The sequence below is a fragment of the Mesoplodon densirostris genome, chromosome 14, assembly GCF_025265405.1.
Source record: "Mesoplodon densirostris isolate mMesDen1 chromosome 14, mMesDen1 primary haplotype, whole genome shotgun sequence".
NCBI lineage: Eukaryota > Metazoa > Chordata > Mammalia > Artiodactyla > Ziphiidae > Mesoplodon > Mesoplodon densirostris.
The window spans coordinates 6551467-6569486 of NC_082674.1; the positions used below are offsets into that span (position 1 = coordinate 6551467).

General features: G+C 35.9%; 1 protein-coding gene across 6 annotated transcripts in view; it reads right to left on the minus strand.

Annotated features, from left to right (window-relative positions):
- KIDINS220 (kinase D interacting substrate 220) overlaps positions 1 to 18020 on the minus strand; it is a 92353-nt gene that overhangs the window by 20469 nt on the left and 53864 nt on the right. For all 6 annotated transcript variants that reach the window (XM_060116858.1, XM_060116859.1, XM_060116862.1 and 3 more), the window contains 3 exons: positions 4432 to 4610; positions 3118 to 3344; positions 678 to 791 (listed from right to left, as the gene is read on the minus strand). In XM_060116858.1, the coding sequence (XP_059972841.1) occupies positions 678 to 791; positions 3118 to 3344; positions 4432 to 4610 (520 nt within the window). The remainder of the gene's footprint in view (positions 1 to 677; positions 792 to 3117; positions 3345 to 4431; positions 4611 to 18020) is intronic.

The following is an 18020-nucleotide window of genomic DNA, read 5'->3' on the forward strand; positions in this document are numbered from 1 at the left end:
GCTAAAATAATATATAACACTGACACCTGGACGTGATTAGATTTTTTTCCTTCAATCATAATATTTTAAAATTTAAATAACAGTTTAAGTTCTATAGCTTTTGCCTCCTAATTTAAAAAATACATTAACAGGGAATTTCTTTTTTTTTTTTTAATTGTTAACGCACATTTATCATCAGGAACACCTAAAATTTTAGGCACAAATGTATTTTGTTTTGGATTAGAGTTAATAGTATATTTGAATACTTCCCTGATTCTATTTAATTTCTGCTATTCAATCAAAATGTTCTCTCAATACGTCCTCTAACTTTTATACCATAGGGCTAGCATATATATAGATAGACACAGATACCATATATGTATGTCCTTTAAAAAGAAATCAGAAATTAGAAGATGTAAAGGTTTAGTTTTAAAAGTTTGATAACAAACATTATTGGCCAGAAACTCTGGTTGTAAACAACTCATCATTTACTTCCTGACGCTGCAAGTCACTTTCCTTTCATAGATATTTACCAGAAATGAAAACAAAATACATTTTGTGTTAGTAACAGCTTATGTTTCTTAAAACTACTTATAAAATAAGTTGCTCTTTTACTACAGAAAGGAAATAAGCAAACTTCTAATGCTGACTATGTTTCATATTAGAGTAATACTTTAGTTATGCTTTTTTATACTTACTAGGCCATTGCTCTGATCTCTGGGCAAATTCGTTTTTACTGATGGACGTGAGATGAGATGTTGGGAGCCGCCAGGGTAGTACCTTGGCGTGTAAAGGTAAGGGGCAAAGAATGGCTATGGAGAAAACACGTAACAAAACAATTACCGAAATCAAACCAAAATGAGATGTAGCAAATGAAACTAACCAATAAAATACAACTCCAAGTTTTTAATGCAAGTGACAAAACAAAAGAAAAAATGCCTCACTCATATTCTATAAGATACCAAACCCAAACTTAAGACATATTATTTAAATTTTTATATTGTTGATTTAATAAAGCTTTTTAAAAAGCAACTAAAGTTTTGTACCTTACAACTTGACACCAGAGTTTCTCTTTACATTTAACATTTTTATGGGTTACCATGTGTCAGGTTCTAAGTGATTTACAAATATTAACTCACACTCTCATAAAAAAAAAAAAGCAAAATAGAATCTCAATAGAATACTATTCTTTACCAAAAAAAGATTAGCCTTAAGTAAGACCAAAGAAAGTCTGAATTATATGAGAACCTCCTAAACATGGATTCCAGGAATATTGTTACTCTAGGTTCCTAGAGTTTACTTTATATTCTATATCCTGGACTTTACTCTGTCTCCTAAATAAGCAAGCATATTTTTTAAACGGGGAATTCATTGTTTAGAGGAGATCTATACTATACCATTTATTTGTATCCAGCTTCATATAAACAGGAGCTATCAGATCTTATGGGTTAAAAATAAAGATTAGGGCCTCCCTGGTGGCGCAAGTGGTTGAGAGTCCGCCTGCCGATGCAGGGGATACGGGTTCGTGCCCCGGTCTGGGAGGATCCCATATGCCGCGGAGCGGCTGGGCCCGTGAGCCATGGCCGCTGAGCCTGCGCGTCCGGAGCCTGTGCTCCGCAACAGGGGAGGCCACAACAGTGAGAGGCCCGCATACCGCAAAAAAATAAAATAAAATAAAATAAAAAATAAAGATTAAAACATATTAACTTTCATTACACTGATGTAACATCTTCCCTTACCTTTTTCACTCCTGCCATTTTAAGAAAATTGTTCTGCTTTTAACTTTCAGACTAAAAACCTCAAATAACTAGAGCAAAAAATAACTAGATCTAAAAACATGAGAAATTTTTAAATGTTTTAAAAATAATAAAACGATATTAAAGCATCACATCATTGTTATTCATGTGAAATTAGTGAACACAAGGTCTCCACCTAGATGGTACAGTAATTTAATATTAAAAAAAAAATTCTTGGTCTCAAAACTTCAACTGTCATCTAATTATCAATTGAACCATTTTATGAAAAATTATAGCAGATTTTAAGACTGGCAAATAAAAACCTGCATTTCACACTGCCTACCACTCAGTTAAAGTTTACAAGGATAAAATACATTATAAAATGCTATTGTTCCACCTTTTTCTCCTTATTTGAGTAAAAGAATGGAATAACACTCACAGGACCTCTATAAATGGTACACCTAATAACTTACATGGCTGGCAATTCTCAAAACCTGGAAAATTTAAATTTTAGAATTCCTGCTTTGCCACATTTATTCAAATTTCTCTATCTTCCTAGCTTATATGAAATTTATTTAGGCATACACTTGGCTTCTATGAATAGTAGCCCCTGTATTTTCTCAAATTAGACTAAAGAGGGAGACAACAAAAGTAAAGAAACTGCAAGGGGTCTTAGAGTACAGTTCCAGAAAGTATAACACTAGAGCCGATGCTCCATTTTCCTATAGGAAATATTAGTGTTTAAGACCATTAAAATGAGGACAGCTTGGACCTACTAAACTTGATAGGGTCTGAATACTGCTGATAATTAATTGTGCTCTCATCTTTCGAAGTAGAAAATTATCACATTTATACTATGCAAACAATTATACATGACTGAAGATAACTTGAAATAAAACTCTAGAAACTGGCGATTATTTGGCAACAGCACAGCAACTGAGTCCTACCAGCAGTATTTCCCATTATTATCTCACATTTAAAAGCTGTAACACATTAAATATAGGTTTACTGAACTACTATAAAAACTATCATTGTTTTAAACGCCAATATAAATTATTATACAAGACACAACACATGGAATATTTGTTTATAAACAAATAGAAAAGCAGATCCCTTTGAAGCATAGGATAGTCTCTGCTGACCCCATAGAGTTCACGTTCTTATTAAGATAGTACATAAAAGCAAAAAGCATCTCTAATATTCAGACTCAAGGGAGATCTAGAACCGTGAAAATTCAAAATTCTTCTAATTTTTAAAAAATCATACTGCATTCAAACGTAACACTCTTTGTCTTTAAAGCTAAAGTACAGTTTTAAAATAATAACAGACTCCATTAGCAGAAAACTTGTAATACGTCCCTGGAAGAAATTCTTCAAATTTAAGATTCCTAGCACTTGCTTACCCTGTTGTAGAACGGATGCTGGGGTCCCGTCATACCACTGTAATAGCTGCTATGAGGCTGTGGTGACAGAACCCCCCCTCCCAACGGGGCACTGAAGGAGGTGGAAGAAGAGCAGGCCGACGCAGGCTGGCTGTAGCCCGACGGCGCTCTAGGGGCAGCTTCGTGCAGAGGTAGCGGGGGGTACGCAAGTCCTCCAATATGAATCTGGTCTCTTGCAGCACGAACATCTAAAAGAGTAAACGACACCCCAGAAGGCAAAAGAAAATAGAACATCACGATTTAGTCCAATGACCATGTCCTCCGTTAGGTACCCCATAGAAACATGACTGTATCGCTCTTGCCAGGGATGTCAACGGGTTACAGAAGTAGACAGGAAATTTTGAATACTCCATAGACATTTTAGCAAGAGAAACGCAACTACTTTGCATAAAAGCTTTTTTTCACCATTTGAAAAGTCACCAACATCTGGATCCTTCTCCTCAGTTACCAGAACTATACATTTTTTTCTGACTTTTCAAGGTATTTGTGCTATTCTAACAGTTCTTGTGACTCATAAAGTCTTGTTAATTATTAATAATTCAAACTTGTGTAGTAAATATAACGTTAGCTAAGATTGTGGGTTTGCAAACTATATGTCTCATCCGCCTCTGAACAGTAACAATAAACAATTCCATAGTCACAAAATACCCCTCTGACAACAGCCTTGTAACAGGTATCTAAACAAAGAATGTAGGAGTATAAGGCTCTCTCTTCATAATTCCTGGAAAATGCAAAGGTGGGTCAGGAGCACCTGCAATCATACAAAAGATAGTATGTTTCAACAAAGGTTCTGTGTGTGTTCATGTGCATATACAGTGGTGCCTCAAGAACTTAAATTTTTCCAAAATCTTCATGTCACTGTCCTCAAGTTCTAGTCCACAGATTTAAGCTAAAATTTTACAAGTGATATAGATTTTCTTACCCCTCTGGATAGAGATCCCTATTAAAGACAGAAGACGGGTGACAGAAGAATTACAATGGACTGACATCTTAAAGTGGTGATTATACTGTTAAAAGGAACCTGATTCCAAAGAAGTTTCAGCTGTGTAGGCTGGGAAACATAAAAAGGTCAATTTAACAAACAGCATTTTCCTAGCATTCCCAAAAGATGTCAGACTGCCGATCTGCAGTTTCATTAATTCTCCTGTGTAGCGCTTGGTTCGATATTTCTTGGTGTTTCATGGAGCGCAGGAGAAACGTACACAGCTAAGTCAGAAACAGGAAAAGCCTTCAGTGCTGCAGAGAGGAAAAAGTAAATTTATTACTAACACCCACCTGCAATTATTTCCCGTAGTTTGGGGTCTAGATTTACAGTGCATGGCAAAAAGGTTTTTACATCTCGAGCCACAAGAACTGGGGTCCTTGAAGACAAAAACACTTCAAAATTTCTTATATCTCCATCTATTTCCAGGAGTGGCTCAACATCTTTAGTTGTTGGAATATTCTTTGATATTCTTCAAATAAGAAACAAACAAAAATGGTCATTAATGTGACTATTAGGCAAATTCTGCATGTAACTTAAAATTTGTTATTTATAAAAATAACACATTATACACCTTACTCTCATAATTTTTTTAACGAAAAGAAAAAGGAACAAAACAAGCGGTATAGTTACAAAATTACTAAGGTAACAAGTGTGAGGTCAGAATTACATTGCCCTAATGAAAGGCAGGATTTGGGCTAGGAAAACAGAGAAAGGAAAGTAACATATTCTAGGTATGTCACATGTTAATGATTACCTCTCAGTGAAGACTAAATGAGTTACCATTTTACACATGTGGACAGTAGCCTCAGACAAATTAAACAGTCTGCCTAAGCCACACAACTAAGAGAATCTGACTGGCTCTAAAATCCATGCTTATTATAAAGTACCATGGTTCTTGCCTTTGCAAAGAAAAGAAGAAATAAAGAATAATTTCTAAATAAATTACATGAACTAGAAAAAAGCACAGATTTTTCCTTTTTTAAAAAAGGTTTTATTTTCTATTATAAAAGTAATCTGTGCTTACTATATAAGCATATATATATAAGGCAAAGAAATACAGAAAAACAGAAAGGGGAAAAAAAACACATCATTTTACCAACCAGACACGATAACTACCAATTACAGTGTCACTTAGTCTATTTTACATTATGCATAACTTTTAACCTAGTTGAATTTATATATGTAAATACGTTTGTATCAGGCAGAGGTCTTAAATGTAAAAACAAGCGACATTCATTTAAAAATACTTAGTAAACACTTCTATGTTGAACTATACGAAACTGCCATTTTTATAGGTCAAAATGGTCAAATACTGACAGTTCCATAGGGTTCAACCTACTACATGCCAGGCCATGTGCCAATCTGAGGCAGTAAGTAAAAATGCATCACAGAGAGATAAAGGAAGGGAAAATATGAAGGAGCTTAAAAGACAAGGAAGTAGGTGACAAATCTAGATATAATCCTAACGTCCACTAACAAGGAAAAGATAAATAACTTGTGGTATAGCCATATAATGGAATACTACTTAGCAATAGAAAGGAATGGACTTATTTATATATGCAACATAGATAAATCTCATAGTAAATTATGTTGAGTGAAAGAATACAGCAAATGAAGAATACATAGTTGTATATTTTTTCATTTATATAAACTAGAAAATGTAAACCAACCTATAGTGACAGAAAAAGGATAAAGGTTCCCTGTGAAGTCAGCGATGTGGGGAAGAGAAATGACAGGGAGAGACTTCAAAGGAATGGGAGGGGACTTTACAAAGTGATATGTCTGCTCTCCTGACGGTGGCAACAATTTGGTGGGGATGCATGTTTTGTGTGTCTATATATTTAAACTTCAGGAATTGTACAATTGAAATATGGCAGGTTATTGTATGTCAATTATATCTTATAAAGCTGTTTTAGAATCACTGTAAATCTGAAGATGTCTTCAAAACACTCAATTCCCAATTAGTCAAGAATATTAACTGTGAGATTATACTGAGTCTAGTTTCAGAGAAGCAGTAAGATGTTCATGCCCTTCAAAAAAGTGAAATGGAATCTTACTCTAATACTAGTTATAGTTGCGTTATTTCTCTGGGACTAGCACTTTACTACTCAGGCCCACTACTTGGCTAGTAGCCATTTATTAAAAGCCAACTAAAAGAAAATCCAGAGGACAAAATTAGCAAACAAGAAAAGAATAGGGTGCTGGTGAGAAAATAAGGATAGCAATTTTGTCTTAATGAATTTCAGGAAGTCCCTTTTATGGACTCATGCACACGTGCACAAAACAAAAAGCCCTCTGAAATGGGATTACTTCTTAATAAATTAAATTGGCTTTCAAACTGATTATTAAATATATTTAAAATGAAATGGAAAACTTGAAGAATGGTTTCACAGAATCATCTGCAGAAGTGGCCGAAATATCAGAGCTTAAACAGTTAAAAAGGTAGTTCATCTATTTCAGGAGTTTAACATAAAATACTAAGCAGAGAAGCTAGAAAGATTTAGATAAAAACACACAGCTGACAAGTCACATGAAACAAATTAACTGAATTTTAATGCCAGCTCTGCTTGAGCTTGAATGTGAACAGTGTTCTCAATATGATGAACAATACTGCTGTTCACAAGCCAACAGTCTGCTGCTGGTTTCCAGATTGAAGTCTCTATTCTAACCTTTTGAGCTCAATACATTAAACTCTTCTACTGAAAGAGATATTTATGTAAATGATAATCTTTTGGCAGTAGGCCACCAAAATCATATGTGCCTTTATTTTTCAGATATTTGTCCAAAGGTTAGTATTTAAAGAATTTAAGCAACTTCACTTTTCAATTAAGAGTGAATTTAAATTTCCAGTATTATGAATCATGTGAATTAAAGTTGCCAGCAGTTAAATGGCCCACAGAAGGCATTATAAAACCTCAGGCATCAGTGATCTCCCAGTAAGTTTAAATGCAATCTCCTTCTATGCTACCAATCTAGCAGTACTTGTTAATGCCAACATCAATGTAAGTTAAAAGCATTTTGATTATAAATGACAGTGGTTTATAGAAAGTCCATATTAATTCCTTGGCAGAAATTACATAAGCCATTCATATCACTTCCATTCAAAATAAGGTTTTAAATTACATAGAAAAAATTCCATTTTAAATCAAAATATAAATAGGTCCTAAGAGCATAATTTATGAAGAAGGCAGATTTACCTTACTTTGTCTAAAAGTAGCTGCCTAATAATGTCATTATTTAATCGTAAGAGCTGAAAAATTAAGATAAATTTTCTTTAAAAATTTAAAAAGGGAAAACTTTTAACTGCCTCAGAATTGAATTACTTTGAAACAATTTAACTTCCAGTAGACTCTCAAATACTTTCTATCGGTGAGTGTCCATTTGTTAAATACTCTCTATGCACAGAACACTTGGAGATTCTGGAAGATAGATGGAACACACAGAAAACAGCCACTCAGCATTGTAGTCAAAGGGTCAGAAACAAAAGATAAAATGAAATCCATTGTTAAGTCCATTACTGTCTGCAGACAAAAACCCTAGACAACTTTGGAGCTAACCACACTCTCCCCTTCCGTCTTAACCAGGTTAATGCCTACTGATCCTTTGTCTCTCAGCTCAGCTCCCCCTCTTCAGGGAAGTCTTCCGTGAAACCACATTGCACTCCTCTATTACAAACCCTCATAATAGCACATATGCTTTCTTACATACACATATCACAATTAGAATGTTACATTATTCAGTAGTGGAATTATTTTATTAATGTCTATCTCCCCCCACCAGACGGTAAATTCCATTAAAGCGAAGAACAAGTTTGGTTTTGTTCACCACTGTATCTCCAGTGCTTAGCGCAGAATGCTGTCATATGACTTTTGCGTAATAAATATTTGTAGAGTGAACAAACTACACAAAAAAGTATTGTTCCCAAAGAACTCTATTCTTTTAAAATAACTTTCACTTTAATTACCCTTTCTGATATTGAAAAAAAACCTTGTGCTTGGGAAAGAGTACATTGATCCATTTCAGTTAATTTTTGTACATGGTGTGAAATAAGGGTCCAACTTTATTCTTTTTCAAGATTGCTTTGGCTATTTGGATCTCTTGCAATTTCATATGAATTTGAGGATCGGGTTTCTGTTTCTGCAAAAAAAAGGCTACTGGAATTTAGAAAGGGATTGCACTGAATCTGTAGATCCTTTGGGTAATACTGACAATATTTAGTCTTCCTATCCATGAACATAGGATATCTTTCCATTTATTTAGAACTTCTTTAATTTACCAGTGTTTTGTAGTTTTCAGTGTACAATTCTTTACCTCATTGGTTACATTTATTCCTGGATATTTTATTCTTTTAGGCACTATAGTAAATAGAAGTGCTTTCTTAATTTCCTTTCAGATTGTTCACTGGAGGTGTATAGAAACTCAAGTGATTTTTGTGTTGATCTGTACCCTGAAACGATGAGTTTATCAGCTCTAGTAGCTTTCTTGTGAAATTCTTTGGGATTTTCTACATACAGCATCATGTAATTTGTGATTAAAGATAGTTTCACTTCCTCATTTCCAAATGGATCCACTTATTTCTGTTTCTTGCCTAACTGTACTAGCTAGAACTTCCAGTATAATGTTGAAGAGCAGTGGTGAAAGCAGGTGACTTAGTCAACTCAGACTGCTATAACAGAATACCATAGACTGGTGGCTTAAACAACATTTATTTCTCACAGCTCTTAAGAGTCTGAAAGTCTGCAATCAGGGTGCCAGCATGGTCAGGTTCTGATGAGAACCCTCTCTCTGATCTGCAGTTAGCTCTCTGATTCTTTTTATAAGGACAACAATCCCATCGTAAGGACTCAGTCCTCATGACCTCACCTAAACCTACTTACTTCCCAAAGGTTCCACCTCTGAGTACCATCACACTGAGGGGTAGGTTTTCAACATATGAATTTTGCAGGGGACACATTCAGCCCATAGCAGCAGGCATCCTTATCTTCTTCCTGTCTTTAGCGGGGAAGCCTGCAATCTTTCACCATCGAGAATGTTAGCAGTGCGTTTTTCCATAAATGCCCTTTACCACGTTAAGTAAATTCCCTTCTACTGTTAGCTTTCTCTTTCTAACAGTTTTTTAATCACAAAAGGGTGTTGCATTTTGTCAGATGCCTTTTGTGTATCCATTGAGTAGTCTGCAATCCTTTTTATTTTTGTAAGGTGGGTGGTAACATCCATATTTTCTGATTTTAGTTAATTCTGTCTTTTATTTCTTCTGTCAATCTAGTGAAAGGTTTGTCAATTTTGTTGATCTTTGCAAAGAGCTTTAGTTTCATCAATTCTCACTACTGTCATTTTATTCTCTATTTATTTCCTATCTAATCGTTATTATTTCCTTCCTTTTGCTCGATTTGAAATTTGTAAAATTTGCTCCTCTTTTTCTAGTTTCTCAAGGTTAAAGTTAGGCTATTAATACAAGATTTTTCTCCTTTTTAAATATAAGTATTTATAGCTATAAATTTTCCTGTGTGCTGCCTTTGCTGCATCCCATAAGTTTTAATCACCCCTAAAAAGTACCTTGAAGGAATTCTCTGGTGGCCCAGTGGTTAAGACTCTGTGCTTTCACTGCTAAGGGCATGGGTTCAATTACTGGTCAGGGGAACTAAGATCCACATGGCACAGCCAAAAAAAGAAAAAAGTACCTTGAAAATGATTCCATGAGTCACCTTTCATATTGTGTTGGAGAGAACGTTAGCATAGGGGGTCAGAAAAATAGACACTTTCCTTGCTATAGCTAAAGTAACAGAATTACTTTATTACTTCGGTTACTAAAGTAATTAAAAGCTAAAACTCTCCATATGCAGAAGGCTGTGCTGAGTGCAAAGCAACATTCAATGGAGCAAAGAACTTGTTGCAGAGAAAACAAAGAGGCGTCTCCACGTGGTGCTCAGAGCTGATTTTCAAGACAACAGTGCGCACAGTGTCAGGTTTGCTCACTCTTTAAAGTCACAAAAGTAATGTTGCATTTTATAGGCATCCTATTCAGTAAGCACACTAGGAAACAACAAACAAAGCACTTGTACATGTGGCACACTGGGTATGTAATCATGCCAACCTTCAGGCTTGCTTGTTTCTGATGTCTGATATTTGATATGTGTGACTTGTATGCTCAAGGGTGATCTAATTAGGGTTGGTAACTACTGCAAACCATAAAAATACTTGTCCAGGTTGCCACAGGGATCACTGGCAGAGCTAAACAATGTTACTCTTTTACTTACTAGAAGAGCTTACTCTACATTTTTAAAAAACTATTTCCCCTTGAGGGTGTTCATTTCCAAGGAGATCTATTTGGCAAAAACATGAGGGCCCAAGATTACTTTTTTTTACACTAATGAGGAAACATGTAGGCCTGTAATTTAATGGATAAAAGAGTGTTCAATATGCAAACTCAGTAGACTACCATTAGACACACAATTTGCATATCTGCAGCTGGGCTTCAGCTGAGCTTCACCTGGGTAGCACAAAGTGTAACTCTGGTGGTAGAAGTAATAGGAGGAAAATTTTATGACCACAAAAATCTCATTCTTGTTTAAAAAAAAAAAAAAAAAGGCGCTGAATCATTTTGACACAAAGGCATTTACACTCAAAGAGAAATGAGGTTGTTCAACTGACTAGGAAACAAATGTAGTATAATCAAAGTCTGAGGGGGACAAAAATCCCCCTCTGAGGCTGTTATATAAACTTACTGCGTATTTACATGTTAGGTGCTTCCCATTAAATTCAGTTTTAATAAAGGCAGTGATTTCTAGGAATACAATGCCTGCATGAAATGCAACTTGGTTGTATTCTGAAACAAAAAGCAGAGTGTTTACTGCAATGACTTTCCTTAGATCCAGACTTGATGATCTCAGATTCCTTAGCATAAGGCTGTAATGTTTGACAATTAAAATTAAAAGCCATGAGACTTTTTTAAGGCATAAAAATGTATTTAAAGGCTGGGTCACTTGTTAACTGTGTGTGATCTGGGACAAGTCATTTAACTCTCTAGACCCCAGCTTCCTTATTTCAAAGGGGCTGAGGTAGATTTCTAAAACCCTATCTATGGCCCTCCAGATGCTTCCCGTGCCCCTGCCATGTGGGGAGATGCTCTTTCTCTCAAAGTGATGAACGAAAGCTCTGGCCTACGCACAGATGTCCCTTCCATGTCCGAGCTCCCTTGATTCGCGGTGTAAACACGAGACACGTAAGCATAATTTTACTGGCTGCAAGACTGTACTTTTGGTAACTGCAGGGATGAGAAAGGATCAACAGGGAAGGTAAGACACAAAAGCCCAGAGAAGTAACGAAGGAAGTATCCGCTGAGGCTCAACCGTGATACTGGTAAGGTACTGCCTTCATTCATGTGTATTATGTAAAATGCTGAGTGAGGTAGCCCTTTCTTATATAAAATCTAATAGAAAAGATATTTAAATATTGTAAAGAACTGAAAGGGAAAATTTTTTTAAAAAGCAGTATTTGCTGAATACCTTCTGCTTGCCATTCTTTGAGCCAGATGTTTTATCTAGTTTATCTAATTTCCCAGCGCTCCATAAGGTGTTATTTCAGTTTTTAAAATGAGGAACCTGAGGCTCAGAGAGGTTAAGCAACTGGCTGACGTGGCCTGGCTGTAAGGGGCAGAACTGGAGCCTGCGTCGGCCAGATTCACAACCCTGTACCCTGCTCCCTGCGCTGGTTCAAACCGAGCACCACAGACATGGCTCACAATTCTTAAATTAATGATTTACCTGTTTTTAACTCCTTAAAATATAATAAAATAGAATGCTGTTACACATTAAATTTTAACACATTGAAGAAGACCAACATATAAGCCTGTGTTAGCAAGTTATCCTGGTTTTTTGTTTCAATTTTTTGCAGACTTGGAAATAAAGTTTCTCCTCCATCTTCATGTATATATTCAAATTCCTTCATTGTTTTAAAATCCAGACCAGCACTTTTCCGTTAACAAAGTTATGCAAGCAAGTACACTACTCCACCCTACATGCCTGAGCACAGAGTGCCAAAGCTAGTTAGAAAATCTCAGTAATAATTCCTGACATGACCCGGGTGACAGGACCTAGTCAGAGAAGCAGCACCCAACACTTTGACTATTAAAAAAAAAAATGTGAGCAACTGTAAAATTATATTAGTGATTCACCTAAGAAACAAAATCCCCAATTAAACTTTCAAGTTTCTGAATCAGATTAATCGAAAATATCCCACCATTGCAAAGCAAGTTTAAATGTTGGTTAACATTTGCAACGACTCATGATTTAGAATTTTCTTGATATTACATAACCAAAACTAAGTATAGAAACAAATAGATGTTTGATCCAACATAGGACTGCAACAATCATCCACACGTTTTAATTTTAATATTCTTCAGAACAGCTCATTTTCCTAACTGAATTTATCAGGAAATGTTATAATTTGAATCAATTAATTTATATTCATTCTGCTTTATTTATTGGGTTTCTACATAAGATTGAATTTGCAACAAGGTTTCCACCGGGGGGGGGAAAAGCCTGAAAAACCATGTACTATAGCATGATGCCTACCCCATTATTCCCATGCAGGTGATCAGATGATAGCAATTCAGATGACAAAACAGTCATTTCAAGCTAAGGTAACAGAGAAAACTTCAGTAAAGAGGTTAAGAGAGGCAAAACATTTCACAACAGACAATATGAAAATAGTTCTCTCTCATTAAAAAAGCAAAGCCCTAGTTTTATATCAAGAGTTTATATGATGACGTGAAATTTTAAAATATTCTGACAAAAGTAAATAAGATCCAATTTTCATAGCTGTTTAAAGAACACTAATAACATCGTGAGGTACTAGCAAGCATTAACAGATGTTCATGTTATCGCTGCCTTTAAGAAATCTTACGAAGTGTTACACTAATCATATACAGGGCACAAATGTTTTGCAGTAAAATTCTGAATAACAATCAGGGAATGGAGGCTCTGAACTCAGAGTCTGCCTATAAATATGCCCAAGATTAAAGCAAAACTTTTATTATATGAGTTATCTTAAAGGTTTAACGTTGAATCAGCATGGAACCCAAGATCTACCATGTTTAGGATTTAGTATTTTAATATATAAACATAAATTTGTAAGCAGATCAATTAAAAAAAAACTCCTTGTTCTTCATATCCCTTTGCCCATTAATAACTTTAAAAGAATTTTGGGAGAAAAAAGTACTACACTAAACTTAGTAAAAACTATACCATACGATCAGATAACCATTCGCTTATGATCATGATTCTCAGTGCTTACAAAAGTCCTGTGCAGCCATTCTTTAAATAACAGGAATTAAAGTTGAACCTTAGACAGTTTAAAATGTTCATTAAATTCAGTGTTTTTCTTGTTCTTCTGCCATGGAAAAGGGAAAGCAAAACGCATTCACTCTTATTTCTTGGCCGATCGTGCTAACGATGTTTCTGGTGAAATACTACCCCCTCGTGGACTTTTTGGACATTGCAAACAGAGGTCATGTGCCTCGTGGTTTTACCTAAGCATCTCACCACTACCTTAGCACTTCAATTAGGTGGCATGTTTATTATACATTACTTTTGCTTATTCTCAAATTTTGAAGTCTTAAAAGTATTTTGATTTGAAACTCTGAAATCACAAACCTCTGTTGAAAAAAAATAATTTCAGGGAAAATACTGATCTCTACCTGATCTCTAATGGTATATTTAATTTTTTGGACAAATTTGAATCCTTCAATAATCATATTTGTTTTTTAATGTAAATATGCATAATATTCTTACTGTATTATAAAATAAACTATAAACCTACATAGGTAATGATATTTTTTATTTTACATATTAAAACATATTTTAGAAAAACTTGTTTTTTAATACTGTTTTCAAATAGCCTTCTTAGTTAATATATTTTAGTTTTTCATGTTAAAGTTAGAAACACACAACTTTGAAACATTTAAAATTCCTTCTTTGGGCTTCCCTAGTGGCTCAGTGGTTAAGAATCTGCCTGCCAATGCAGGGGACACAGGTTCGAGCCCTGGTCTGGGAACATCCCATATGATGCGGAGCAACTAAACTGGTGCGCTACAACTACTGAGCTTGCGCTCTAGAGCCCGTGAGCCACAATTACTGAAGACTGTGCTCCCAGAGCCCGTGCTCCACAACAAGAGAAGCCACCACGATGAGAAGCCCACGCACCACAACAACGAGTAGTCCCCACTCACAGCAACTAAAGAAAGCCCACGTGCAGCAACGAAGACCCAACGCAGCCAAAAATAAATTAATTAATTAATTTTTTAAAAAGTCCTTCTTTGTTCTGTATTAGTATAAAATACTGAAAATGGCATTATGAGTTTAAATGAGAAAATATTTTAAAAATCAATTTTACCCTATTGAAAACAAAAGAAAAGCTACTGAAAACGCTATCAAGAAAAAAAAACAGACACTTAGCGTACATAAAAATGGTATAAAGGCTTAAACACACAGATGTACCAGCTGTTTAAGTGCTAAACATCACAACTGATTTTTTTTTTTTCAGTTTTCCGTACAAAACCTACTGCAGTTAGTAGACACAATCGGAACTGAATGAAGCACTGATTTGGGGTTTTACATAAGTTGGTAAGAACTTTGCATTTTTTTAATGGAAAAGATAAATTCCATCCTCTAAAAAAATGTGTATTTGCTATAACATTCCCATTGATACACAATAAATGATTCTAAACATTCACTTGAAAATGAATAAATTATATCTGGAAATAATAAAATTAGTTTAGTTCTGCATTTCTAATATCTCAGACCCACTGCCTAGCTCTGTAGTCACAGACAGCCTCCTGGCTTCCAGAAATGGGGCTGGGGAAGCTCCAACAGCTATGGCCGTGTGACCTTAGGTAATACCCACTCTCTCTGCCTCCCAGAGTTACGAGTATTAAATGAAATAATCTAGGCAAATCCAATGTGTGGCATATATTGAGTGCTCAAGCAATACTAGTTACTGCTTTTATTAGCATGTGCCGGCACGTAATAAACTCTATAAACATTCGGTTAATGAATGAACACAATCAAAATGTTTAGCATAACAAAAACGGAGTCCAGCTAAGTCAAAGGGCCTTTTTAAACAATACTGACAACAGCCTGTAAATAGAAACTAAAGTGGGAGGAACCTGTCTATAAGTGTGCCCATAGGAAGCAACTCCAAATCGGGGCATTCATAAAACCGTTACAAATGTAAGAAACCTTCCAAATGCAGCTGAACTCACCGTTACAGGGAAATGCCTATGAAAACATTGCTTTGATTTTACTATCACCCGACAAAAGGCAGAATCTACTACATGTCGGCTGAAATATGTAGTCACCATTCAACCTTTGTGCTCTGAGAACGTTCTATGTGCCTTGCCCAGGGATCTACTGGTATTAACGACAAAGGAAAATGTTTACCCACGTTTAGAACCAAAGAAGGACACGTCTGTATGGACAGTTATTTTTTTCAAGATAAAATGTGGCTTCTCATTTACCACCTTCCCCAAATCCATGCCTTCCTCAATGCAAATGTCATCATCATATTTCTTTATTCTTTCAGAAATACCCACTACTGCCTACTCTATGCCAAGAATGTCTAGAAACAAGGAATTCAGAAAGGTTTAAGGAAGTTACATTTCGTGGAGTTAAGAGTCTAGTTCAGGAAGCAAATATTAAAGAAACAGCAATGCAAATATTTACAAAAGGTAACTATGGGAAGTATCATGAAGTAACATACCAGTCTATAATGAACACATCTAATAAAATCTTGGAGACTGGGATATGCCTGGATACAAAAGGCTTCCCGAGGTAGTGACATTTAAGGTGAGACCAGAATAAGGTGGGAGAGGGGAGGATGGGCCAGAGAGAAATACAGGTGGAAAGGTAAAAGGCAAGAGGAAGAAGGCATGAGAAGGGGCTGGAAATCCATGCTAAGATTGTTTGGAGCTCCAGATAAACCTGATTCCTGTAGTTAGAATTTTGACCAACTATTTCTCATCCTTAGAACCCAATTTGATACTGAAATGAGCACCATTTCCATCTTACACTACTCATACATCAAATTCAACACTACTCTACAAGCAAGGCGCTCTGTACACCTATCAGTTTTCAATGCAACGGGAAGCACCTTTCACTTTCAAGCAGGGGTTTAGATGTGAGGGGTAGCGAGGCAGGACCGGACATGCAGTTGGCAATTCCAAAGGAAAGAGGCAGGTGAAAACACTGACCCAAAAAGTAGGCTTATAAATCCATCGTTTTATTAGAAAATAAAGAATAAAATGATCTTAAGAAACATGAAACTATTACAGCAGGAGAAACAGGCAGGGAAGTCATATAAATTCTTGCAGATGTTTAGAGTAACTAATGAGTTTTCTATCAGAACACTGCAACAAGACTATAGATGATGTTATTTATTTCTCAGCTTTCTCATATTCATGGGAGTGCCACCATGGACCATTCTCTACCACTCATCTCATCTTTACTGTGTGACTGCCACCTACTTTCTCCACAACTTTCCATTTACCCTAATTTTTCTACCCAGTTTCACTGTTATCTTCTTCCCAGCACGGATTCTGAAAATACACTCCCTTAGGTCAACAGGGTTCCCTAAGTCTGTTCCAAGTTACACTGATATGACCAAATAACAGGCACCTTAGAGCATTCCGGGTATGTGTACAATTTTTTCAAGACCCTGCAGTGGATCTCCATTTTACTCAGAGTAAAAGCCAAAGTCCTTACAATGGTCCTCCTAAAAGCTGTCGGTGACTCGCACTCCCTGACCTCCCTGACCTCATCTCCCCCGCTTCCCCCTACAGAATTCCCTCCAGCCACACCAGATCCCTTGTTGTTGCTGTTCCCCAAACATCCCAGGCACTCTCTGGCCTTAGGCCCTTTGTCCAAACTGTTCCCTCTGCCTAGAAATGCGTTCCCTAGATACCTACTTGGCTATTCTCTCTCTCCTCCTTCAAGTCTCTGGTCAATATTTCTCTCCTCAAGGAGGCCTACCCTGAGCCTCTTGAGCAGTGTGGACCCTGCACCACTCCTCCTCCCCCTAACTCTTTTTATTTTTTCCATAGCACTTGTCACCTTTTAACATGCTGTAGAGGTGTGTGTTACAGAGACTGTTTATCACTCATACCTCCCTGATAGAGTAATAAGCTCCTCAGCTTAGGGATCTGTGTCTGCATTGGTCATGGACATATCCAGGCTCCTACAATGGTGCCTGGTCCATAATGGGTGCTCAATAACTATTTTCTGAATAAATGAATGAAGTCTAAGCTTTCTCCCATTAATTTCTCTCATACCTTTGGATGTTGCTATGAGTCTGGTCGCAACAATAAAACAAAGAAGTAGCAAAATATATAAATAGATAAACTCAAGAAACGGTCAAATGTGTCTAGTTTTCATGCTTCATTTTTTTTCTCCGAACAACAAAAGTAGGCATGATTTGCAGGTACATCGAAGTAAACTAAAACACCCTGCCCTTCACCTTTATTTATCTTTGGGAAACTGAATTTTCCAATCAATTTCCACACAGACAATGAATAAAAATAAACAATGCATAATAAGAAATGCATGTTTAACTGTCAACATTACATCTGTTTACAGCATCTTTGTTCATGGTTTGAAGACGCAATTTTCACGTTAAACCTGGCAAATATACTGTCATTTACTTTATCCAGTTAAAATATGATTTCTATTTTAGATTATATTTTATTTTTTTCAGCACAAACCTGCTTAGCTTCCTTTCCTATATGGAGAATTATTTCATGATTTTGCAAAGAATTCAATCAGGTTTTTTTTTTTTAAGATAAAGATATTGATAAAGTATTGAACCCCTGAATAAAGTATTTACATTA